Source organism: Lepisosteus oculatus, chromosome 8 (assembly GCF_040954835.1).
Source record: "Lepisosteus oculatus isolate fLepOcu1 chromosome 8, fLepOcu1.hap2, whole genome shotgun sequence".
In the NCBI taxonomy this organism is placed as follows: Eukaryota; Metazoa; Chordata; class Actinopteri; order Semionotiformes; family Lepisosteidae; genus Lepisosteus; species Lepisosteus oculatus.
The window spans coordinates 6,848,313-6,872,592 of NC_090703.1; the positions used below are offsets into that span (position 1 = coordinate 6,848,313).

Below are 24,280 nucleotides of genomic sequence, written 5' to 3' on the forward strand. Positions count from 1 at the left end.
TGTTATTTAGCCAGAAGTGCATCTAAGTAAATCAGAATCTTATTGCTAGCTTTGTCAAATTTCAACTGCTATAAGAAATAGAGGCTACTTCAATTATTTTATACAAATTCTGGTGTATATAAATGTTAGACAGTGCTGCTAAAAATAAGCCAAACATTCCATGGGACAAGATTTATTTTCAGGTGTTACAATCCATTTTCAGAAAGAACATTGGGAGACCTTTGCAAGTACAAAAATCTTCTATCATACTGATGGAAGACCTGTCTACTATTTTTTTGTGCCACTAAAGTTTGGGTAGAGTGTATTCCTTGAACAGACATAGTGGGGAGTTTGATTGAAGGGAGTCCAGAGATTTTCACTTCTGAGCTGGCATGAGGTCATCGATTGACTGGCCTTTCTCCAGCCGCTTCTCCATGTCGACCAGGAGCTTCACCCCATCCACCACCATCTGCACCAGCTCCACCTCTGAGAAGCCCAGGCGGTCTGCATTGGAGATGTCAAACACTCCTCCCACTGCTGCAGTGTCAACGCCACCTGAGAAGAGCACCATCACAACAGGCTTTCAGATTCAGCTTGGACAGGTGATAACTTTCTCTGCCAGGGAACTGGCATTTTATACTGCCATTGATGAGATGTCAGTAAGAAACTTCACGAGTTGCAAGTTAGACAGGAAGAAACATTCTTGCCTTAGAAGTGATTTAAAGCTAACCAAGGAAATACAACTCAAAGAATTACAAGTTTTCCCTTTTTGGAAAGAATTGAACCCTTTAAGATCAAATTTGCCCAATATAAAGAGAAGCACTGACCAGTTCCACGTTTCTGAAGTCGCAGTCGCTTAAGGATTTCTCCAAACTTCTCATGCTTGCTCAGGTTGGGCAGCTTGACATGGACACCCCCACGGAGCCCAGTGCCCAGGTTGGAGGGGCAAGTCAAGATGTATCCCAGGTGCTCATTCCACATGAACTCATGGCCTTTTTCCTTGAACAGGGATTCAATCTGGAAAAGACAAAAACGCTCAAGTAACTCATTGCTCAAATCCCTCATCTTGTTTAATCACCTATCGACACTCCTGGCAGAAACCAGTACACACAAAAAAGCAAGAGGTCCTAGGGTTCAAGTCAAGGACATCTGCTGTAACACCTACCTTGGTAAGCCCATGGCAGAAGCGAGTGAAGACCTCTTTCATGTTTCCTCCCTTCTGCATGGAGATGACTCGGAGGTGATCCTCCTCATTCACCCAGACCAGGAAAGTCTTGTTGTCATTGTGCCTGGTAAAAAAAAAAGTGCAAACTGTAGATCTGAACAGGATTTGGAAACTCCATGAAGAGCTCATTCAAGAACTCATGGGAAATGTGTTCCTTGTTCACTGACCCCAAATAGACATTACAGGAATCCAAGAACTACCAGATATCTTTTTGGTAATTGAATAAATCAAGCAACTCCTCCCAAAGAGTTTACAATGATTACTGGTAAGCATTCAGGTTCCACAGCACTGTCCAAATCCATCCAACTGCAAAAGATTTGCATGGCTTAACATTCTGAAAAAGATTATGGGTATAAGTAAAATACCACATTTGTCCTTTTCAAATTCACAAGCTTTGAAATCATTAAATGGTCTAACATTTAATTTTTAGCCTTGGCTAGTTTGACATTGTAGCAAAATGCAAAACCACAATGTAAATAAGTGAAAACTGTTTAGCTATTGGAGAGTCTTGACCACTTTTTTACCCCAAATGCATACGTTTCACACTGTGTTCATAGTGCACCTCAATGCTCACCAGATGCCCCTGGCATCAGGCCAGTCACGAGCCATTCCTGAAGCCAGCAGCAGAGGGGAGACTGGCTTGTCAAAGAGGAAGTGGTCATCAATCAGCTGCTGCTGCTCTTCCTCAGTCATGTTCTTCAAAGCATAGTATTTTCCTTTAAGATCACCATCAAGGGCACTTAAACCTTAAAACAAGAGCAAATGAATATTTGTTTTAGGATGCTTAACCACTGCCAAACACATATGAAAGAGCCAAGTAAGTCTGAAATTGTAATGCCACTTGCATGTGCCAGAGGGTGCTACTTGCACAGTTTAAACTTGACAACTGATATTCAAGTCTTTAAGATGGAGATTTACCTTCAATTGCGAGTTTCTCGATGGCCCGTCTTTCTCCACGGCTGCAGTGAGGCGGCAGGCAGAACCCACGAACGCTCCTGCCCGTTCGGACACGGGAGCTCAGAACATAGTTGGGATCCAGGTCATCCCCACCCTGCAAGAGGTCCAGAGATTTTTCTGCGTTTTACTAGATAGTCCAGGAGCCCTATACAACTGCTACAAGTTAACACCCACTAGCAAGAGACAAGAGGAACATCCCAGCCGACACCTCCAGTGCGCAAAGATTTATTCTTTAGTAAAGTCACCTGCAGATGGTCTGGATTCAGGTCAGTCTTGTGTTTATCAGTTGGCTTATAGCCCCCATGTCTGTCTTTGATCACGGGGTCCAGCAGGTCCTTGAACACCTCATAAGACTCCTCATCACCTGCCACACAGCCCACCGTCATAATGAAAGGGTGGCCTGCGAAATGAAAAGTTCCTTTTGGGATGAATTGCTCAACAAAGGGACTTTGCATAAATGCTGAAGTGCTTCTGACTCGCACACAAGTTACAGCTCAATTAAGGTTAACAAACTGAAGTATTAAATACACTGACGCTACAGATGAAGCTTATCAATATTAAAAGCGAAGTCTGGAATTCATTTTTACCAGGATTATCAACCCCAGTCTGAATGACACCATCTATCGTGAATCCAGCAGGGGTAGAGCGCTCTCGCAGCTTCTTGTACATATCCAGAGTCAAGACCTTGGCCATGTGGTTGTTGTGTTTGCTCAGGTCAGGATACTCCATCTCAGCAGACAGCCTCTTGATGGTCAGTGTGGCCATTTTACTATTGCTGAACAACAACAAAATTCTACATGGTAAAGGAAAGCCACCTGCTCCACCTTAAAGTGCTCCATTGATTAGGGTCTTTTAGAACATAACAGCAACACACCTTGACATCAAGCCCTCTATTCACTAACACGTTAGTGCAAGAGGTTAGTAAAATCGTTAGTTTAGCCTCATCTAAAGATATAATAAAATGTTTTATCGATATCCCAATGTCAAGGGCAAGGTTCTCGGCATACATCTTGATATTCTTAATCTCCTGAAATTAGGCGTTTGACAATGTTTGCTCTGAGAACAGTGCAGTGATGTAACAGGACAACAGCCATTCCCCCTGCTAAGGTCTCTACAAGGGTAGCCTCTGTGCAACCATCAAGGTAACCTCTGGCAAGGTCACTGCGATAACTGGATAAAGCTTACAATGTATCCGACTTTACAAGGCGGCGACAGGTAAACGCCTTTGTGCCATTTGGAAGCAGCACTTTAAGGAAGAAGAACAGATGGCTTTTAAGGAGGAAAGCGGCTCCGATCTTTACCTGGGTTATCAACCCCAGTCTGAATGACATCATCCAGTGTAAATCCGCTAGGAGTCTGCTTATCCCGCAGGCGCCCGTACACCTCCGGAGTCAGCACCTTAGCCATGTGGTTATTGTGTTTGCTCAGGTCTGGGAACTCATCATCAGTGGAGTACTTCATCTTCATCATGTTGTGCGTGTTACCGAAAGGCATGGTTACCACCTGGGCGCAGGATGGGGGGAAAGATTGTTTACAGCGGGGGAAAAAAACGATTTCGCAAGTTCTGTGGAACGATTTAAACTTTTGTTCAGGTTGGTTTACAATATTGAGTCAATATTCCGCACAAAAAGTAACCGTACTGGTGGTATCCCTTTAAAACCATCAACGAGCATAATTTGTTAAACATTTAAAATGCATTAAATGATAAATGATTCTTGTGACTAGAGTTTAAAGTAAGCTTTTTTTAATTAAATTCAGCAGCCACACAAACTACTGTGAATCAAACTACTCGTTTGAAAACCGCAGTGTCCCGTGTCTGTGCGACAGAAGGGTTAAATGTCTGGCGCAGTATTTGTAGGTCTTCTTTCCACATTGGAAATACTTGCTGACTGCGCTTTTCAAGTTGAATTGTACATAAATTAGGGGGGGAATTAATCGAATCGATTAATCAGCTGTATCAGGCACGGAATTGTTTGATTTCTAAAAGTAATCCGAGAAACTAAATCGTTGTTCTCTTTAATCGTAGATACCTTGTCATACAGAACGGCGTTTTCAAGGACTTCGCAGGTAAGGTTTTAAAAATCTTACTCGGCAGTGCTACAGTCTATTCCGGTCTATGGTCTTATCCGCTTGCTAGCGTTTTTAATTAAGGCAAGAATCCTTGTTGCATTCAAGCAGTGATCTCCAGAAGTGCATAGTGCAGGATGACGATTTAGGTTCACAGCACAGATTTTAAAATATCACCGATTCCAGTGCAGCTCCTACGAGCTCGGACTGTAACTGGGTCAGCAACGGTTCTCGGCGTCTGTCACTCAAGTGCACCGCCGACACTTTCTCCACGGCATTGAAACCAAGTCTTTGTTCACCCTCACATACAAGTATAAACTGCGAACGATTTGTATCCATTTCTCGAGCTTGTAATGTCGCACTTGGGGAAAAAAAATGACGTTTTACATAAATAATCCAAACGGTATTTAAAGCGCGTTAAATTAAACGGTTTAGAAATAGCAATGTCCGCCTTACCCGATGATGCCGAACTTGGAAACAAAGATAGACTCCTTTTTATTCTCCCCTGGAATGAGCACACCAACCCTCACTCTGGTGTCCAGAATAACGCACCCGAGATCTTTTTTATATACAATCCACGCTCGCCTCCGATTGGTTGCTATTTGGAGTCCATTCATTCTATTGGAGAAGGGCTAAAAGCCAGCACTGTCCGCGCTTGGCTAGTTAGTAGCTTTCAGATCCAGTGACGCGTATCTTTCAAAATACTCGGTATGTTAGATAAATATACGTAAAACCTCGCTGTATTGTACTTGCTTTAGAATGTTAAACAATAAAACAAATACCAACTGTTGTCGTTTGTGCTACATGTGTTCCTAGCAATACATGTAACGAATTATCTTACACCATCTTGCATATAAAATGTATTATTTATAAGAATTTGGGTGGTTCAGGTTTATTGAACATCTTTTTTACCTTAATATCGAATATTTAATGCCCAGCCTATATAATCTCTCTTGATGTCGATAATGTTCATCACAAAATAGTGCTATTCTAGCCAAATAGTGAACAAATAGTGAAATTCAAAATTGTACATAAACTGAACTGACCGCATAAATACAATTGCATGAGGATGTCAACTGGCCCAAGGCGCACAACGAAGGTTTCTTCGTTTGGCTACCATATACAACAACTAGATGATTTGCTGCAAAATGATTTATCTTGTTGACCGGAGATTGAGGCAATCCTTTTATTAAAGCCCATCGACCACATGCAAGCTTTTCTAAGCATTATAATAGATTACATCCATGTTTATAACATGTATATTTTATGCATTTGAGGAACCACAAATACTGCGCCAAATATTTTGCTATATACATCAATAACCAAATGATTTTCAGTCAGACCTTTCAGAAAGCTTTAAGCTGTAAGAAAGGCTTTGACCTTTAAATAAACGTACTGTCTTTTTAAGACACAGATACGTCATCAACTGGGGACGGAGATCGCGCACGTTGTGTCTTCTCCCAGGTGAGTGCTGTGGTGGCTGAAGCAAGCAAACAATTATATTTAAAATAGCCTTTAAAACTCTGAATTCAAATATCGCTTATTTGGTGTAAAATACAAACTACTGGCCGGGAGGGACAGTTTAACTGGAATCCTATATTTACGTGTGAATGTGCTAGTGTTCTCTATGCAAGCTCTGTTGTATTTTGTTCACAGGGTTTCCGGCGTACATTCCCAATACTTAGGGTTCATTGTGAGTAGAGTTTGATATTTAAAAGCCCGAGTATTCGTGTAATTATTGTTTTACTCTTTCTTATCTGCGTATTCCCAACACCGGGTTATGCAGCTAATCCGACATCAGAAGGCATCTCGGAACCGTCCCGTCGGGTTCGGTGTCAGAGAAGTAACATTTCTTTAAAAAAAAACAATTTTAATCCTAAACCAAGCACAGGAACACGGGCAGCCGATGTTTTCTGGAACTTTCCCCGCTCGCTAGGCGGAAAGTTTTGCTTGGGAAATTGTCCCAGGCTCCAGGTGCCGAGACGGCTCGTGGCCGGAGGTCCGGGGAGCTGCCCGCGAGACGCCGAACTCGGTACCGGTACCGTTACAGAACCGTCTCCCTCCACCACCAAACCTTGGCATCGTGGACAACGCGAAACCGCGGAATAACACGCGTTTTGGGAGCGCGCTTTCTCCCGGCCCAGTTCTCGGCTCCTACAGCCGAACCGGACCTATGAGGTGTACCGGTATCGGAGCTCCGCTCATTCACCGCCGTCGACAAGCGAAATGTCAACCGAGTCGAGCCCCACGGAAGAGGTCACCCTGGGGGGACTGTGCCATACACATTTGGGCATTCCCACTCGTGTCTGTCCATCGTGTCCAGAGCTGGCTGGTCATTCAGGGGTAACGGGGCATATTCTCAACAGGCAGGATGGGGAGAGGCCGCTCCCGGGTTTGTGTTCTCCATGGGTTGACAGACGGTACGTGGGAATTCAGACCAGGCCCTGAGTGCAGGAAACATGGAGACGAAAAGTCTGAACAAACGTTAAAAGCAGCAGTTTGCTCCATCGATGAAGGGCCCGACGGTCAGTTAGGACCAAGGCTGCACGGAGTGACGACACCACCAAATACAGGGAAATTGACGAAACGGAAAACGCACGTCTATCATAGCCGTTAAATTTTAATTATTTTGCACGAGAACAGCTTAAAAAAACCTTTTTAGCATTTTCACACAATGTTTGAAAACTAGTTCAAAACCGATTATGTGAGGTGAAGTAATTTACGTTTCGCGACATCTCTGTGTATTACTTGAAAACAATTTCTGAACACATATTAAATTTAGCCCGTCGAAAGTAGTTACCGCAGTCACCTTGCCGAAAACAAAATGACTTAAAAGGTCTTTTTTTTCGATTAAGGGCTGTTTTATATATTTGGAGGTGAGATTAGTAGGAGTTAGTATTTGAACGACGACGTTGAAACATCGGTATGAGAAAGTCTCCGTGAACTCACAGGTCTTTCATCTTGCGGGAAAAGTGCAGCTTCACCGCCTGCCGTCGGGTTGGGGAGACTAAGGGAAGCCGTTGGTGTCGTTTGAAAAACGGGGGTCGGTTAGAACCTCCAGGTGCCGTTTTGAAAATATAAAAATCAACAAGAGACCCCCGGGCGCGAGCTGTGCGGTACCAGGCTCGTGCGCCCGCGGGCGCTGTATCCATGGACACAGCATCTTAAATGGTCCAATCCATGATTGAAGGCGACTTGACTTCACAGGTAATTGTACTTACAGCGAAGTGCTTCCACCCACCCCACCCCACGTAATCGTTTTATAAAAGACTTCCAAGACTAAAAAAAATCCTGACTGTGTGGCAGGGGAGCCTCGTTGCTTGGTCACGGCGATCAGTGGCCTAAGGCGATGCCACAAGTAACGTAGCTGTAACGTGTTACTGGGTACGTGAGGGTGTTGCAACATCCCCTGGTGACAACTGAACGAATGCAGAAAAATCGTTTCATGCCCGGCACGTTGTGGCTCTGGCAACGTCCTGAGTAAGGTTTCAACCTCGTCTCCCTGGTGGTCTGGTCTCGCATACCCTCAGTGTTTTTGTTTAAATCCCACTCTTTTGGTGAGTTAGCTTGGTTCGTTGAGAGCTGGGCAGTGTGGAGCACAGGCTGGGGTCTGCTCAGTATAGCTGTGGGGAAACAAGCTCCGAGGGTAATTGATTTTATTTAATTTTTATTTAACCAGCTGTGTCATCTGAGACCTTCCTCTTATTTTACAGTGATGGGCTGCGCATGTCCCTGGAGCATTCTGAGTGAAGGCCTTTGCCCAAGAGTATAAGAGCAGGGGCTCACCTGTGTGTACTCATGCCCAGCTTTAGGGTTACAAAGCTAGGGCCTGAACTGCACCCCCACAGGGCTCCCACAGTGCCAGTGAACAGGGGGGCTGCTTCAAGTGGCTGTCTGAACAGGACAGCTTAAACATGGCTAAACCCATCCCGCTGTGTTGGCTATAAGGCATTAATCACGGTCTTTATACCTTTATTTAACTGGATAGCAAAATTAAAACGTATTAACCTGCTTGATCATGGCGGGCATCTGCCAAAACAAATGGCATTTTTCAGTAGTGGTTTATCATACTGGTGATGATTTGTCAGCAGTTCATCTCTGTATTAGCTCGGGCTGTTGTGACATTGTTTTTTACAGCAGAGGGGAGAGTCCCTAGGGGCCTGACAGTAACGTGCCATCATTTATTATTGTTACTGTGCTGATGTTAAATGTCGTCGTTGAACATCAGTCCACGCAGAGTCAGCGACCGCTGTATTCTTAGAGTGCATCTTGAGTCATACGTTTTACAGTTCGTTGCCGATCATGTTTTCCAAGTCTTTTATTGAATCTTTTACTGTTGATTCGCTGGTTTGGGAATCTGAATAACAGGGCTGAGAGCAAACCGGGAAGTGTTTGTCGGACGGTTTCAGAAAGTCGTTGGTGCTGATCTTTCGGCCCTGTCCCGCGTCCCCCAGTTTTTAACTCCCAGTTACGAGTCTTGCATAAAGCATGTTCCACCCTGAAGGACCTTTCGTGCCCTTTCTTGAATGAATTCCAGTTACTCCCCTCAGAACGCAGATACAGGTTTTCCCAAGTTAAAAAAAGGTTCTCATGTATACCTGTGGCCGTAGCCTGGCTTAACAAACGATTCTTTAGTGTACCTCCATGAGCATCGTTGTGGGTTTGTGGGTTTTCTTGATGTGGTCTACCACTGTAAAAACAAGTTGCCCCCCTGGGGAGGATGATAAAGACTCTCTCTCCAACGGGAGCAGTCCCTCGCAGGGCGCGCGCAGGCGAGCGAACAGGCAGCCGTTAAGAGACGCCCGCCCACCCGGGGCGCCATGTCTTTGAGCCGCAGGAGGAAGCCGGAGCACCTGGGTAAAAACCCACACGGTCAAGAAACAGTGTAACGGGGGACATTCAGTGTAACGCGGTCTCTAAGAGGGCCTGAATCCCCTCAGAATGCTGACTTCTGCTGCCGCAAGAGACCGGTAGTACTGGCACCGGGGATTTCTCCGCTGTGCGGGTCGTGGCCAGCCGCGCCCAGCCCCGAGGGAGTCCTGGCACTGATTCGCCTGTTCCACAAACTCCTCACGATCGCCACCACACCTCAGACGTGAGCCTCGGACCCCCAGGCTGTGGGTCGGCCGCTCTCGGAGTCCCCCTGCTCTGCGGTTTCGCCATTAAACATCTAGGAGGTCTTCTACACAGGAGGATGCGCACCTGGAGCCCATGAGGAAGATGCTCCAGTAAATATACGTGTAGCGAGTCTGGTAGTTTTTAAAATTTATGATATGTGCAACCGTGCGTCAGATAAGCCCTGAGCTGAAAATTGTGTTCTCTAAAATAGCATCAAGTTATGTCGGCTTGCTGCCTTCATTAAGATTGCTCTCTGAAGCAGAAAATTCTTCCCAGAAAAGCTTCCGCCTTTTGGCCCCATAAGTCTCGGAAAGCATCTTTCCTCTATGCACTGGAAAAACTTGTTCCTGTATTACCGGAGTATATGTGTGGGTGGGTAAATACTTTATTATCACAATCAGAAGTGATTTTTCTCTTTTTTTTCCTTCAAAGTGGCGTAAGCCGAGATGTTCAGCGTTGTCACTAAGCCACCTTTGATCTGATTTCTTGTTGTAAGGCGAAGTTGAGCATCCATGGATGCTCCTAGGAGGTGCACTCACAAACCAAGATGAGTAAAGAACACTCCTCTCTTCACCAGACGAGGCAGCTGGAAGGTGTTTCTTTTTCTGTTATAATATTAATTCTTAACACTTATATAGCGCTCTTTTCTGGACGCTTACTCAAAGGCAGCAGGGACTCCCCTCCGCCCCCACCTGGACGATGGGCCAGTACGCTCACCACACATCAGCTCTCTGGGGAGAGAACGGAGTGATGAAGCCAGTTCAGAGATGGGGATTATTAGGAGGTCAAGACCAATAAAGGCCAGGAGAAAATTTTGCCCCGACGCCGGGGTTACACCCCTACTCTTTTCTAGAAATACCCTGGGATTTTTAATGACCACAGAGAGTCAGGACCTCAGTTTTGTCTCATCCGAAGGATGGCACCTTTTTACAGTGTAGTGTCCCCGTCACTATACTGGGGCATCAGGACCTACACAGTACACAGGGTGAGCGCCCCCTGCTGTCCCCACTAACACCTCTTCCAGCAGCAACCTTAGTTTTCCCAGGAGTCTCCCATCCAGGTACTGGCCAGGCTCACACCTGCTGAGCTCCAGTGGGCTGCCAGTTGTGAGCTGTTGTTTTTTTTTTAAGAAGCTGTAAGCCCTTGAGTTGGAGTTCATGTTCTCTTGAGCCATCTGCTCAAGGTGGGAAGACACCGGCTCGCACCTCTGAAGTCTCAGTCTGAATGTGCGGTATGCTGCATAGTTCGAATGTGGCAGATCGTTTTATTCCAAGGTCGTAAGTTCACTCTCTGTTCACTGCAGAAGGAGAAACGGGATTGTACGCTGGACGCGAGCTGACCGCCTGGACCTCTTCCCCCTCATGAGTTTCGTGGAGTACGGCGATGTCATCCAGGAGGGGGACACGGCCATCGTCTTCCTGGGCCACGACTCCATGTTCCCGGTGAAGGTGCAGCGCGGCGGCCAGACGCAGACCCGCTACGGCGCGCTGCGGCACTCCGCGGACCTGATCGGGAAGCACTACGGGTCCAAGGTGACCTGCAGCAAGGGCGGCTGGGTGTACGTCCTGCACCCCACCCCGGAGCTGTGGACCCTCAACCTCCCGCACCGCACGCAGATCCTGTACGCCACCGACATCGCCACCATCACCATGATGCTGGAGCTGAAGCCGGGCTCCGTCGTCTGCGAGTCAGGTGCGGCGCAGGCGAACTTCCCACCTTCCTCTGCGGGAAATCACCCTCCCCCCCCCCAAACTCCCCAGCCTGGGAGGTTTTAACCTTTTCCTTTCCTCCTTTCGGCCAGCAGCAGGTTTCCGGCGATGTGGTGATTGGGGGGGCGCGTGGCGCTGGGGTCGCGATTAAGAAATCAGGCTCTCCTGCTATCAGCTGTTTGCCGTGGGGGGTCTTCATCGCAGGAGGGTGGAGCTCGTTAAAAACCGAAATGGACTGAGAAGGAGTGGGACGGGAGCGTTGATCTCCCTTCTTGAGCCATGATGTGAAACTGACACTTTTGAGTTTTGTATAACTGTTAGTCAGTGATCGGGGAAGTGAGGCCTCAAGATTAGGATCCCTAACGTCTGCGTGGGGTGAAAGTTTGAGTCGTTGGAGGCTCTCGGCTGCGCCAGAAGTGACTAACTCTGCCGACTCCTCCTCGAAAAAAAAAAAATCGAAGGGGATTTTTATTTCCAAGAAACCCATATCAAAGGTTAGAGGCTTATCTTGTGAACTGGAGTTTGATCTGGATTTAGCCATGTGTCCTTGAGTAATACCTTGAGTAAACATGTCGGAAAAGACTTTGGGAACAAGCTTAAGAGCGAGCCCTGAGGCTGACTTGAAGCAAAATAGTAGCAGCAGTTTAGACGCAAAGGAGTGACCTCATACTCGGGTAGCAAAGGCAGAATGACATTGTGAATTCTGAGGCACTGTTGCAGAGAGCTGGGGTAATTTGGAATGAAGGACAAATAAAAAATGACAAGTGATAGGAGATTTTAGAGCAGAACTTGAACCCGTCTTGTTACTTGCCTCTATAAATGAAAATTTAAAAACCCACCTAAAGCCTAGCATTGAAATCAATTAGCCTGTGATTAAGAACGAACCCCAATAGACATTACCAGAACCTCTGTGTTAATGTGTCATTCACTTGACCAGGGCGTTGCCTTGTAATTACAGTGTAGTTAGTGTGTAAACAGCACTGCTTCATGGACATACCATGTCATGTACGTACAGCGATTTAAACTAATTCTCTCTCCAAGACCTTTAACCTCAAGCACGCTCTCCCCAGCTCTGTGGACTCCACAAGTCAGGCTGGGGTAGATTCAATCCGTTAGAAGTGTTCCGCAAGTTTCGAGCTCGCCTGATTGAATCGAGAGGCCTGGACAGTAAGCGCATGGAGAGTGGACCCTCGGGTCCCGGAGGTCGTGGCGTAGTGTTCGCTCCGCTCAGAGGACGCACCTTTCCCACGTTGGGTGGCACAGCAGTAAGGATGAGCTGGCTGGCGCACACTGCAGGTTCTCGGTGGGTTTCACAGCCTCTTGTGAAATATTTCCCGCTTGGAGCCCGGGAGCGACCTCCAGCTGCAGTGACAGCTGTGTAGGAGGATAATGGATGACCACAGCTGCCTGGCCGGGCCGCAGAGCCGCAGTGTCTCCCTGCCTTGCAGGCAGCACGGAGGCCCGCTAGCCGCTCTCCATCTCTCCCTGAAGAAGGAGTCCGTCCTTGCCATACTGTTATTAATGAAACAGCCCTGTGCGCTAGTTTCCTAGCTCACTATTAATAAAACTTCAGGAAAAAAAGGCCATCGTTTCTTTCCTGATCCTTATTCTTTGCAGCTCTCTGGGCTGGTTTTATTAATGCTGGAAATTAGCCTGCAGTTATAACCTTGTTATGCACGTGAAGAATATTACTCTGCTTTGCTTGAAAACGGTTTATATTTGCCCTTTTTTTAGAAGGCTGATACCGTGTGGATGCTTGGAGTGAAAGTGTTGCGGCAGCACTTTATGAAGAAGCGGCTGAAGATCATTATGTAGCTGTCAGGGACAGAAATCCATGTGGCGCTCAAGTGATCCAGTTTAGTTTGCCTTGGGAGGGTCTTAGAAGCTGTACTGAAAAGCTGCACATAGACTGTACACTGTTTTTCTAAAAACTCTACTCAAGAAGGAAGCTAACATATGTTTACTAACTCATTATTACAGATTTATTTAATGCTATTTCTCAGGGTAGTTTCATGCCGGGACATAAAAACTGAAGATCACTGTGGCGTGGCAGAGCTCTTCAACAGCATTTGAGCGCTGGTGATGTCAGGGCTTATGTAACTTTTCTTCAGGGACAAACAAAGCCCAGGTGCGGCAAGGAGCTGAATTGTCAAAATCACAGTTTGCAGCGGCTCCGGGTGAATAAATCTGATGCACAGATGGGCTGCCACACTGCTTGCTTTTCAGCAAAACTGCTGCAGTGAGGGGAGTGAAATACCCAGCCCGTTACCTCTCGGAAACCGAGCACCTCGATAACAAACATAGATGCAGTTTATGCACAAGAGCAAACACCCTTTCATAAAAATCCACCGCCCTTGCAGCATCACGTTAAACTGGCTGTCAGCGTGCACATCCTTCATGTTGGTGCACTGAAGGTTTGACTCGGCACTTTTAGCTCCTCCCCTGTGATTGGCCGGAGCTCAGGAGAAGGGGAGAGCATGCAGACCTTGTTCCATGCAGTCTGGGGGGGGCTCAGAGCAGAACTAAGGGATTTCAGCTGAAGGTCGGCAGCAGCTGACAAGGTCTTGAGTTTGAGAGAGTAAGAGCTGGCTGTCCCAGGCCTGGATTAAAAAAAATCTAGATACTGTAGCAAAGCCCTTGGTAACGCAGCCTTGTGTGGGGCTAACGCACACCAGGAGTGCCCAAACCTCGACAATATCTTTATCAGGTGACATTTTCTCTTTGCACGGGGATAATGGCAGTTGTATGTGTGATACGCCGATAATGTTGAGAACTTGTCAGAGTCAGGAGAACTGCTCCCTGGTGCTGTGTGAGATGCCCTTGTCTGTGCCCTGCCCTTCTCAGCCAGCCCCCCCCCCTCCCCCCAATCTGTGTGGGTCTGAAATATTTGCAGAACGTAATGAAGCTTGGACGTCCTCCAAGTTCTGATTTTTATCAGTTAGCCGAAGAGATATTTAACAGCACTGCGTAGCAGGTGACTTAATTAGGCGAAGATTAGGCAAGCTGGATCTTGGAACGCAATAATCCCGAGTGTAATGATTTCTATTCATATCGACAGCTGTTCACAATAGGTTTCAAGGGCACTTCTGTTTTTTTCTTCTGAGCAGGGCTGATTTCTGAGTATACGCGCACAGGAAAAATTTGGATGAGAGGTAAAAGTTGTTTTTAAAATGTACAGTCCCTTCTTGTTCAGTACCATAAAAACTAATAATGTAGCCTTCTACAGACTGCATGCAATAGATGAAAAACGCCAAAAGGGCTGATAATCTGCTTCTTTCTTGACTAGTAGTAATAATAAACTTTTTTTATATAGCACCATTTAAAGATGGCTTCTCAAAGCACTTTACAGAATGACAACGGCAAAAAATACGAAGAATACACAAGGTGAAACAACAAGGTGAATAACAATACACAGAGGAGACCGTGGATGGTTCCACTGAGTGTAGTAGGAGCAGAGGGAGGAGTGAGGGAGGTGTGCTCCATACTCCAGCTCAGAGTCAGGATTTTCTGCATTTTCCCCGCCATGTGAAAAAGACAGCCTGCCTGTCGTATCCGGGTGCATGTTCCCAAAGAGTTCTCTTTCATAATTGATGCACCCTGCCAGAGAGCAGCTCCGCTTGCGGTTTCAGGTGTCTCTTGTGCCCCCCGGCCCACAGAGCTCTGCAGTGGCACGAGAGTGTGGCTGCTCGAAGAGCCGGCCCTTGGTCCCGCAGTGTCCTATCAGGAAGATATCTACCTGCACAGCACCGTTTCTCAACTACAGGGTAGTCTTAGACCTGCAGTTCTCGGGGGGGCCCAGCTAACACTGTCTGAGCTTTATACTTCGTTAGACGTGTCCATCCTGACAAGGCCTGTGGGTAACTGAGACACTTTTTTTCAATGTTAACAATTTTTGAAGTAAAAAATACAACGTATGAAATAATTGCCATCATACCTAACACAGCCCCTGCCACCAGATACCGTGGCTAAGTTCCTACCGAGAGGCTAAGGGCTCTCCTAGGGCTTCTACACAGAAGGTACAGCTCCACAGATCCCTTCCAGCTTAACGCCACTGTTTATAGCACTTCTCGTTCCTGCTAGATTTTGTAGATTTCGCTGGAACTCTGAGCAGACATGAGCAGCGCTCCGTGTTCTTTCTTCTTCCCTTTTTGGAGTGCAGTGTCTGGACTGGATTATTTTGGAAAGAATTCAACTACCACTGCGTGCAGCCAGAGGCTCCTGTAGGTGCTGGTGTGTCAGGGCTCCCAGAGCAGCACGTGGCAGGCAGGAGTCCTGGGCTCGGCTGTCGCTCGGTCCTTCAGGGTCCCCCCTCCGACCTCAGCTGCTAGCGGTGTGTTCTTGCACTTCTATCCCGGTGTGTTCCTCTTGTCAGCCCTCCAGGAGGTGCAAGTGAGGAGGAGCCAGACTGTGTGCAACGGCATGCTCCCTATATTTTTCGTCATTAATGTGGCTCTACACCACCCCCCACCCCCCCCCTCCGCCATGTCGGTAGAGATGAGCCTGACGTCAGGAGCTCCAGTCAGTCAGGAGAGGGTGTGCAGTCGCTGCCGCCCTGCTGGTGGGTAATCCGTTGCAGAGGCGGGCTGTTGATTTGTTCTGCTGGGCTGCAAGAGGGACGCGACTCTGGCGATCGAGAGATTTGGAGGCTTTGAGCGACACCGAGGATCCACTCAGTGAACGTGGTTCAGCGTTCCTAGCAGTAACGGTTTCTCGGTCTGTTCTTGGTGCGGGCGCCCGAGGACACGCTGGGCCTGGGGGGTAGGCCGAGGGAGCTGACGCAGGAGGAAGAGTGTGCAGACCGGAGGCCCAGCGGCTCCCAGCGGAGGCCTACCCTCCCCCAGGGTGCTGCCAGTCATGTGACCTCGCTGGAGATGGCTCATGTGGAGCTCACAGATGGTGCTTTCATGGGCAGCTGATTTGTGAAGCAGTGGGAAACTGAATAAAGCCTTTTAGCCGCTCAGGAGAAGGCACAGAAAATCCCAGGCCCTCTTCAGAGAGCTCTATCAATATTTATTAGGGTTTTACTCTGAAAGTCGTTCGTTTTCCTCTTTGGGACAGAGTTGTTCCAAATTAAACGGTAAACTGGCATCTTTTAATTGAATGCTAGCAACATGTACATCAGGAAGAGATGCTAGATTTTTGGATGTTTTTTTCTTTTTTACAGTCTGCAAGGAAGACTGGGAAGCCATTTTGCAATTGTCTTTAAAAGGGTTGTGTTAAACACCATCTCAAGGACATTTGTCGGTCAGCAGGGCTGGTTATTATCTTGTATCTTGAGTAATTTAAGGCCATCGACTGTGAAAATGGAGAGGTTTGAATGTGATTGTGCTGTAGCAGTAGTACTTCACTAATGAGATGAGAGTACACAGGTTTGCTCTGACAGGTTTTGACTTCAAAAATTGTCAGTTGTGAAATGTTTGGTCAGTAGCAGTGGGGGGGCAGTGGGTGAAGAAGCCCCTCAATTGCGTTTCAAGTGTCTGTGGAGAGTTTCCTGTGCGGCCTCTTCCACTTTTGATGGAAACACTCAAGACTGCCGTGATTGCTGAATCGCTCATTATTCACAGAGCGCGTCTAAAAATACATTCAAAAATCCCAGCCAGACAATCGCTCAGACAGGAACGTGATTTTACCCCGTGGAGCATGATTAACACATGAATGGGCTCGTTTCCATCCTTGACAGCAGACTTCATTTTGCCCAGGCGCCCCCTGTGGTGAACAGGCCTCTTTCCTTGCGGCAGAGACAATCCCCTTTGTGCAACAGATTGCAGAATTCGCGTCGCGGTATCTGGGTCTGTTCTCTCCCCTGCCCGATTAATAGGTCATTCCCCTGGTACAGTCCAAACCCCTCCCAGTTCTCATCATCATCCGACCCAGCCTGCAGCAGAGAGCCCAGCTCCATCCTGCAGAACAGGGGATGTCATTTCAGATACCTTCACTCTCATCCCCAAGGACAAAGTTAAGTTCTTTCATTTTTTGTAGCCCTGGCACCTTAATTGATCTTTTTCCAAGGGTAATTTCTTTATTCCCCCTGCTGTAATGAGAACATTTTCCAGCGTCCGTATCTAAAAATACATTCCCGTTTTTTTTTTTGTCATCCTTAAGAGGAAAGACAGGAACAAAAAGAGGGGGGAGAAAAAGTGCAATTGAAGTGTTAGCTGAGGCTAGCACCCCTCCCCATTCCGTTCTGGCTCTTGAACTTCTCTCATCCAGCCTCATTTGCATTTCAGTCTCGGGCTTCTGGGTAAACATTGCTCCCATTGTTACCATGAGAACAAAACCAGCGATGACATCATGCAGGCCGTTTGGAAGGAGCCGCTCCTGCATTAACAGGCTGCTGCTGGGTCCGGAACACTTCTCTTTTCTCATTAATTATTATGAATGGCTGCTGACTCCATGCGTCCACCCAGGCACAACAGCATGTATTATCCCGTGCTTCTAACTAAGCGAGCAGATTGATTGCCTTGGATGTGCTCACTGTTGCCTTCTTGACAAAGCAGTGCTGGAAGTTGCATTTGGCTTTTTTTTCCTGCATGAGAAATAAAATGGCATACCTCCCTCCTGATTCTCTGTGCCTTGTGAGCTGGTACTGGAGGTGGCGTAGTCAAGGGTTTCAAGTGAAGTCTGTGGTGTAAATTCATGTCTGCAAGTACTGCGAGACCAAGCATTCCCTGGTGTCACTGACCCGAAGATCTCATCCAGACGTTTCTTGAAAAAAAAATGGCTGGGTGTTTTGTCGCATACCCCCCCCCCAACTGTTTGGGTAAAGAGAAGCATTCTTTTTTGGGGGGTTTTAAAAGTAGTTTCCACTTATGATCTCTGGTGTTTCACTGTTCATTTTGAGGAATTCCACTGAGTTGACTTTGGGGAATTATGAAGTCAAAAGGTCCCCTAGTTTTCTTCCTGATAAAGATCCAGTTCTTTCAGTCTGTCAGTGTAGGACATTCTCTTGAGCCACAGAACATATCTGGTTTCTGTTCTCCAGACAGATTCCAGAGCAGCAATATTATAAACAAGATTCTAAATGTGGCCTTATACAACTGTAACATTCTCTGCTTTTCATTTTGAATCCTAGCATTTTTTTTAATGTCTTCTCCATTTTGTTTAGAACATTTAAATTACACTTCAGCATAAAAACCTCTGCCTTTTTCATGAATAGCCTCTTCTGACCTATTTTGTATTTGTGGATTGTTTTTTCTACCAGTATGCAATACCCTGCTCTTTTCTGCATTATGTGTTGTTTGCCAGGTGTTTGCTTAGTTGTGTGATGTATCTAATTCTTTTTTAACTTTTAACTCTTCCTATATTCAAGTATCATTTGTAAATCTGACTTGTTTGCTATTCCGGAATCTGAATCATTTATATAAATTGAAAAGAGCAGTGGTCCCAGTACAGGTCCCTGTTGTACTCCGCTAATTACATCACCCCTTATCGGTACTTTCTGTTTTAAGAGATCAGTTCAACGCTTGAATATTAGCACATATGGACCTCATTACCTTATCTGAAGAACTATAGGATGAGCAGAAATTGAGGTAATGTAAGGAATGTATAAAATCCACAGAAAACTTCATGCCATGAGAGCTCCATAGGGTAGTAAAACGTTTGGCAAGTAGTGTGCATAGGGGAGCTCAGGAGGTGAAGATTGTCATTTTCATCTTGTGTCTGGGGTCTGGAGGACTTGAATGTATTGTGTGTGGTGGTAGAGGAGAGGGCATCAGTGTCCTCGTTCTGTTTATATAACTGAGTGCTCAGCTGAATCCTAGGTTTGCCTTATTATACCTTTTGAGTTGCTTTCAGCTCCTCGAAAGTTTCTGCTTTCAAATTGCCTGTGGCATTTAATTAGTCATTTGAAATCTCCCAGCTAATGAAGAACTGAAGGCAATCAAGAAAGGTCTGATTAAAGCAACGACAGGATCGCTACGAACCAGGAATGGGGATCCCTGGGCCAATCTGTTCTGGAGTGCTCTCCTTTTTTGTAGCTGTTTTTGTTGTCCTCAGTTTTGACAGCCACCAATGCAGTTGGTAATTTCTCTTGGATGGTTAATTTCTGAATGACGGCAAATTAAAATGTATACCTCGCTGTTCAGCCACTGGTTTCCAGCACAGTAAAGGGAATCGATTATAGCGTGGTCTCTTTTTGAAGCGGAGCAAGGAGATGGTTCTAAGGTTTATTTATTCGGGTTTTGGTCTCCTCTCAAAAGATCAAAGATATTTTTTTATTTGAGAAATGTACTAATACATTTTGCTGGAAGTAGCTGCAGGACGTGTTCATGCGCGTCTATGTCGCTTTTCTCTTGCCCCTGTTGGAAATCTAATAATGGAGCAAACCTGCCATCTAACATTACATTTGACAGTGGCCAGCCTTGAGCTAGCAGGCATGGGCATGTGGCACAGCAGTGTAAACGCAGATCCCGATGCAGACGATCGGGCAGATGGCGCATGTCTTCGAACGTGGCCTCGTCCTTGTGTGTTCGCTGAATTAACTTGTTCATTTTTTTTTATACTATGTGTGAATTAGCAAAATTCTAAGGCACACCTGTTCACGTCTGAAGGCATACCAGTAGCTGCTCTTGAGTGCCCGCTGCCCTGTTTCCATTAGCAACAGACTTTAGGTGGACACTGAGAGGAACAGGGCAGTTCATAAGAATATACAGAAGGTACCAAAGTAGAGGAGGCCATTTAGCCCATCTACTTTGTCTGGTTGCTAGTGGTTAACTGCTCCGACGAGCTTCGACAACATGACTTGATGGCTTGTCCCAGACCCCTCTGAGCCTTTGTGGCTCAGCACTGCCTCCTATCCCCGGATTTAGAAGCAGTTTGGCATAATTTCCACTTGAGTCCCCGTGTGTGTGTTTCACTGTTGATTGTGAAGGGGTTTGCGGGGCTGGCTTTGTCAGAGTCCCTGAGGATTTTGAAAACTTGGATCCGCTTACACACAGCAGCTCTGCAGCCCCACTTGTGCCTCTTGCTTCCTCCACAGCTTGCTGAAGTATCACAGGTCCAGTCACGGACCTCAGTTCTTGATTGTGAGCGATAGTGCAGCTGGCTGGAAGCTGTTTTTCTTATGTTCCTGAACAGGGAGTAATTCTATATTGCTCTCTGGAAGATGACCAGCTGCTCTAAATCATTGCTGAATTTCCTGTATATTCAGAAACGGGGGAATCGGGCGTGGCGTTTTGGTTTTGCTTCTTGTGTTCTGCGCCATTGCCACTCGGCTCAAGAAACGTTCCTCTCTGAAGAGTGAGGTATGTTTGGAAGCTTTGCCCAGAGTGACCCGTTCAGAAGTCTCCATTTCCAGAGGCGGACACAGCTGCCGAGAGCAGTCCAGTGCCCTGGCGTCACTCCTTCTGTCGACGCTTTTATACGTGTGAAGAGCAGTGCGGTCTGAGTAGAAGAGCACAGCGCGTTGCAGCTAAAGCCCAACAAAAGCGCCATGGACCCCGCAGTGGAGTATCATGGGGGTGCAGTAAAAGCAGAATGGGGTAATGTCGTTCCCCCTGATCCTGCGTGGGGATCAGACTCAGACACTTTGGACAATGTCAGTGCGCTTGGAGAGAATAGCTCCGTGAGCAGGACAAGCTGATGCCCTTTAACCTCTGGATCGATCTTCCTGCGAACCCCGGTTTAGGGTTCGAGCTCACTGATTGATGGTGTGTTTGCATCGTTAAGGGAGCGGGTTGTGCTGAAGACGTGCGCGGATGGCACCCCCGAGGGGTTCCTGTGCACCGCGGAAGAGGAAGTGGCGACGTTGCTGACCGTGCCCCGTGCTCTCTCTCTCTCTCAGGGACGGGCAGCGGCTCTCTGTCCCACGCCATCCTGCGCACCATCGCGCCCACTGGGCACCTCTACACGGTGGAGTTCCACCAGCAGCGGGCGGAGAAGGCCATGGAGGAGTTCAGGGAGCACAAGGTGGGCCACCTGGTCACCGTGCTCAACCAGGACGTGTGCCGGGAGGGCTTCGGAGTGACGGGGGTCGCGGACGCCGTCTTCCTGGACATCCCCTCGCCCTGGGAGGCCATCGGGCACGCCAAGGCCGCCATCAAGAAGCAGGGTAAGGGCAGCCTCCCAGTAGGGAGGGAGGTGGCAGCCGGGCCTGGGGGAATTGTTTTTATTGCAGGCGTAGCGTTTTATGCTGTATATAAGCTCAGAAGTTTTTATCTTAACCCTGCAGGGTGGTGGTAGCTGTGTTCTGGAACTGGTTATAAACCCTTCGCGCTCTGATGTGGGAGTGCACAGCTGTGGCCTTCCGCTCCGCTGGCTGTTGCGGAACCTTTAGCAAACCTTGGCCTCGATTGCCTAATTGTTTAATTAATTAATTGACGATGGCTGTAGATCACACCTATGTATTGAATAATAATGCTACTCGGTTGCAACGGCTACTTACCATTCGTTGGTATTTTCACTTTTCTTGCATCGAATAGAGCAAGAGGGACTGGAAGGCTGCCGGGCTCTATTGCAGTGTATAAGCCAGGTCCGCACAGCAGGGCTTCCAGAAGGTGACATTCGGAGCCCTGTGCTGTCCCTTTGTGCAGCAAGGGGCTGGAACGGGCCGAACAGGTGGCAGATCTAGCTAAAGAGTCTACACGAACTTCTCGCACTTCTCAGATCAAAAAGGCAGCCCCTTAGATGGGATTTTTAAGAAGGAAATGCATCAATAAGGAAACATGTTGAAATAATTTGTGATTCCCAAATTATTGAGCATTGTGGTCAAAGGGCTTGGCCATTGTTTCAGTGCCGCGTGTGAAACGGGAGGGGTTGCACTCTAATGCAATTTTCATCTGTTTCCCATGACGTACTGTCGGGCTGTGACTGGTCTCGGTAGGCTATTCAGTCCTAATGCAGGATCCTGCCTTCCCGCATCTCCCTCGAGGCTGCCTACCTGTGAGCCGAAAGCTGGTAGACTATCGCTTTCACAGACCCCTTCCCCGCATCCCCGTGCAGCTGCATCTCCTTCACGGCTTTGTCGTGATTTACTGAACCTGCATGTCGCAGAGGCAGGGGTCTTCAAGGTTGCTCAATCACTGTGAGGTGCATCGGCTTGTTAGGAGAGCTGCAATGGCGTGCAGGAACTCGTGGGAAGTTTGACCTTGCAGCTGTGCTCTCTGGAGTCTCGCCTTGGCAGATGCGCTTGTGTCTTTAGCACTGCTGTAGTTGTGTTACAGCACCACAGAGCTGGATTCCCTCATTCCCTCGGAGGACTGGGAGTTGCACCGGGGGCTCGTGTGGACTGGTTATTTTAGAGTCTGTGAAGACTGAATGCTTCACTCTGAAAGAGTGCTGATGGCAAGGGTCCTGATGTGCGATTTACTCGTGTTTATGTGAAAGAGGGATGTTAGGGAAAGGTCTTAATGTTTAAGTCACTTGATTCTTTCCTTCTTGTAACAAGGGGTGCATTCCACACAGACCCACGTGCTCTGTCTGGGAACATCTGTCGGTCATTGCCCAACTCTCAGGGTCCACTGTTCTTATCACCCCCTTTGCTCTCTCAAGAGCTGAAAGCAAACGAACAAACCGAAAAACGCAATCAGTGAGCCTGTAAGAATCTCGCTGAAGCGAAAGTGGGAAGACTGTCTTCAAGGGCAGTGACTAGTCCTCAAGGGTCAGGATCCAACAGGCTTTCTAGGCCTCTGAAAATCATCAGCAGCTGAAGGCCTTTGAAAAGGGTCCAGCTGCTGTGTTCCAGCTAGTGGCTAGCTCTGCTAGGTCATTAAGAGCAGAGTAGGAATGAAAACCCACAGATAACACTGGGCCTCCAGAACTGGGGCTGTGCACCACTAGCCTTGAGATCTGGGTTTGTTCATGAAGTCCCGCAACGCTTGGATCAGATATCTTGGTTTAATTTGCAGTTTGCTGTGCAAGGAATGAAACCATAAACAATTCATACTGTTCAGCAAGTTCCCCTGAGGTCACCATCATTCTTATTCTTATTCTTAAGAATTTTTTATTTATGTGCTTAGCAGACGCCCTTATCGACTCATCCTGTGATGCTCTTGGAGTTTTTTTTTTCCTATTCTTCCAAACGTCTTCTCTCCATCCAGCGGCAGTTCTGCTCTTACACTGCAGAATCAATGAGGGCTTCTCAGCTGTGGTGCCGTTGGATAATGTATAGCTTCCTGGTTCCTGGCGCAGTTCCAGGGAAAGCTGGCTTGTTCCGGCCTGTCCTTCCTCTCCCTGGGGTGGCAGGTGGGCTGTAGGTGCACTGGTTCAGTTTGAATGGTGTTGACGCTGGGCGGATCACAGGACACTCTCAATGGACTTTGTAGCATGGCCTCTTTCTGAAGTGCTTGAAATTGTGGCAAAAAAGAAACCCAACAAAAAACTTTAATTCCTCCAGCGTTCTGCTGCTCTTGTCTTTTTTGATGTTTTTTGCCATGTAGTGTATGTTCCTTGCTTGAATTTGAGATAAGGAGTGCTCTGTGGGTTGGGACCAGCTGGCTCTCAGGTGTGTACAAGTCCTGGACCAGCTGTGTGAGGCCTGTTGCGATGTGGGTGTGTGGTTCTCCTCCGTGACCTGCTTCTCCCCACATTGACCTGCAGGTGACCAAAGGCATTGTGTCTGAGCCGGAAGAAAGGGAGAAGTAAGCCTGTCTTGAATGTTTGACCCAGTGTTTGCACTTCTGTTTTATTTATCATTATATGAAGCTGTGTAAGATTACTCTCATTGAATTAATTAATGAATGTTATACCTGACAGTCCTTTTTTTGTTGCTGCTAATGTCAGGTTTTGAAAGAGTTAAACTCCACCGTGCACTTGATCTACTTTTGTGTTCTTGAATTTGGAGTATTAAGGACTTCTTAAGGCATGGATACTGCATTTGAGTAATGAGTTTGCATCCTTAAGAGGCTTTGACACAACAGTAAAGTCAGGTCGTGAAGCCTTAACTGTGGGCTCTGGCAGTGTACTTCTGCTTTCTGCTGAATCAGGCCTGGGCCTGGATGTAGGGAAATAGAGTGAAAACACGGTCTGCTCAGAGTAACATTAAACCCAGATCATGTTCACCCTGCACTCGCGGTGTCAGAGTTATTGATCGGGACCGAGAGGACGAAGCCGAGCATTGCACATGAAATATTCAGGGCTGAGCCGCAGGGACCTTGCCTTCCCAAATCATCATTCTCTTGCACAGCGGCTGACTTTTGAGTTTTGCCTTTGTGTTTTAACGCCCCAATCCCGTCCTTGCCGCTGTCCTCCGGAGAGGCTCCCAGGAAGCCTCCGTGGAGGTAAATGGGAT

The 24,280-nt window shown here is 47.2% G+C and overlaps 2 protein-coding genes across 9 annotated transcripts in view; one reads left to right on the forward strand and one right to left on the reverse strand.

The window, feature by feature from the left end:
• Nucleotides 1–156: 156 nt before the first annotated feature.
• On the reverse strand, nucleotides 157–7,286 carry LOC102687152 (creatine kinase B-type). Of its 4 annotated transcripts, none has more exons than XM_015350435.2 (8): nucleotides 7,178–7,286; nucleotides 2,749–2,936; nucleotides 2,407–2,561; nucleotides 2,123–2,255; nucleotides 1,779–1,950; nucleotides 1,145–1,268; nucleotides 807–996; nucleotides 157–534 (listed from the first exon to the last, which is right to left on the reverse strand). In XM_015350435.2, exons 1-8 carry the CDS (start codon nucleotides 7,186–7,188, stop codon nucleotides 356–358), a joined length of 1,152 nt encoding a protein of 383 aa, XP_015205921.1. In that variant the 5' UTR covers nucleotides 7,189–7,286; the 3' UTR covers nucleotides 157–355. The 4 variants fall into 4 exon arrangements, with proteins under 4 accessions (XP_015205921.1, XP_015205922.2, XP_006632241.2 ...); XM_015350436.2 differs by lacking the exon at nucleotides 2,749–2,936 and adding an exon at nucleotides 3,463–3,664 and having other exon boundaries at nucleotides 7,178–7,259; XM_006632178.3 differs by lacking the exons at nucleotides 2,749–2,936; nucleotides 7,178–7,286 and adding exons at nucleotides 3,463–3,664; nucleotides 4,685–4,789.
• trmt61a (tRNA methyltransferase 61A) overlaps nucleotides 5,637–24,280 on the forward strand; it is a 29,771-nt gene continuing 11,127 nt past the window's right edge. Inside the window, exons 1-3 of one of the 5 annotated variants that reach the window (XM_015350438.2) lie at nucleotides 5,637–5,692; nucleotides 10,650–11,038; nucleotides 20,837–21,103. In XM_015350438.2, the coding sequence (XP_015205924.1) occupies nucleotides 10,708–11,038; nucleotides 20,837–21,103 (598 nt within the window). In that variant the 5' untranslated portion in view covers nucleotides 5,637–5,692; nucleotides 10,650–10,707. Of the gene's footprint in view, nucleotides 5,693–7,348; nucleotides 7,436–7,590; nucleotides 7,613–9,695; nucleotides 9,719–9,842; nucleotides 9,940–10,649; nucleotides 11,039–20,836; nucleotides 21,104–24,280 lie in introns of those variants that run through there. The other 4 variants (XM_015350439.2, XM_015350441.2, XM_069193100.1 and 1 more) reach the window with 4 other exon arrangements.

Excerpts from the sequence above, each read along its gene's own strand:
- LOC102687152 (XM_015350435.2), bottom strand. Across the intron at positions 2,256-2,406 it reads TGAATCCAGACCATCTGCAG|GGTGGGGATGACCTGGATCC; the intron begins GTGACTTTACTA and ends GACCTCTTGCAG. Across the intron at positions 997-1,144 it reads TCTGCCATGGGCTTACCAAG|ATTGAATCCCTGTTCAAGGA; the intron begins GTAGGTGTTACA and ends TGTCTTTTCCAG.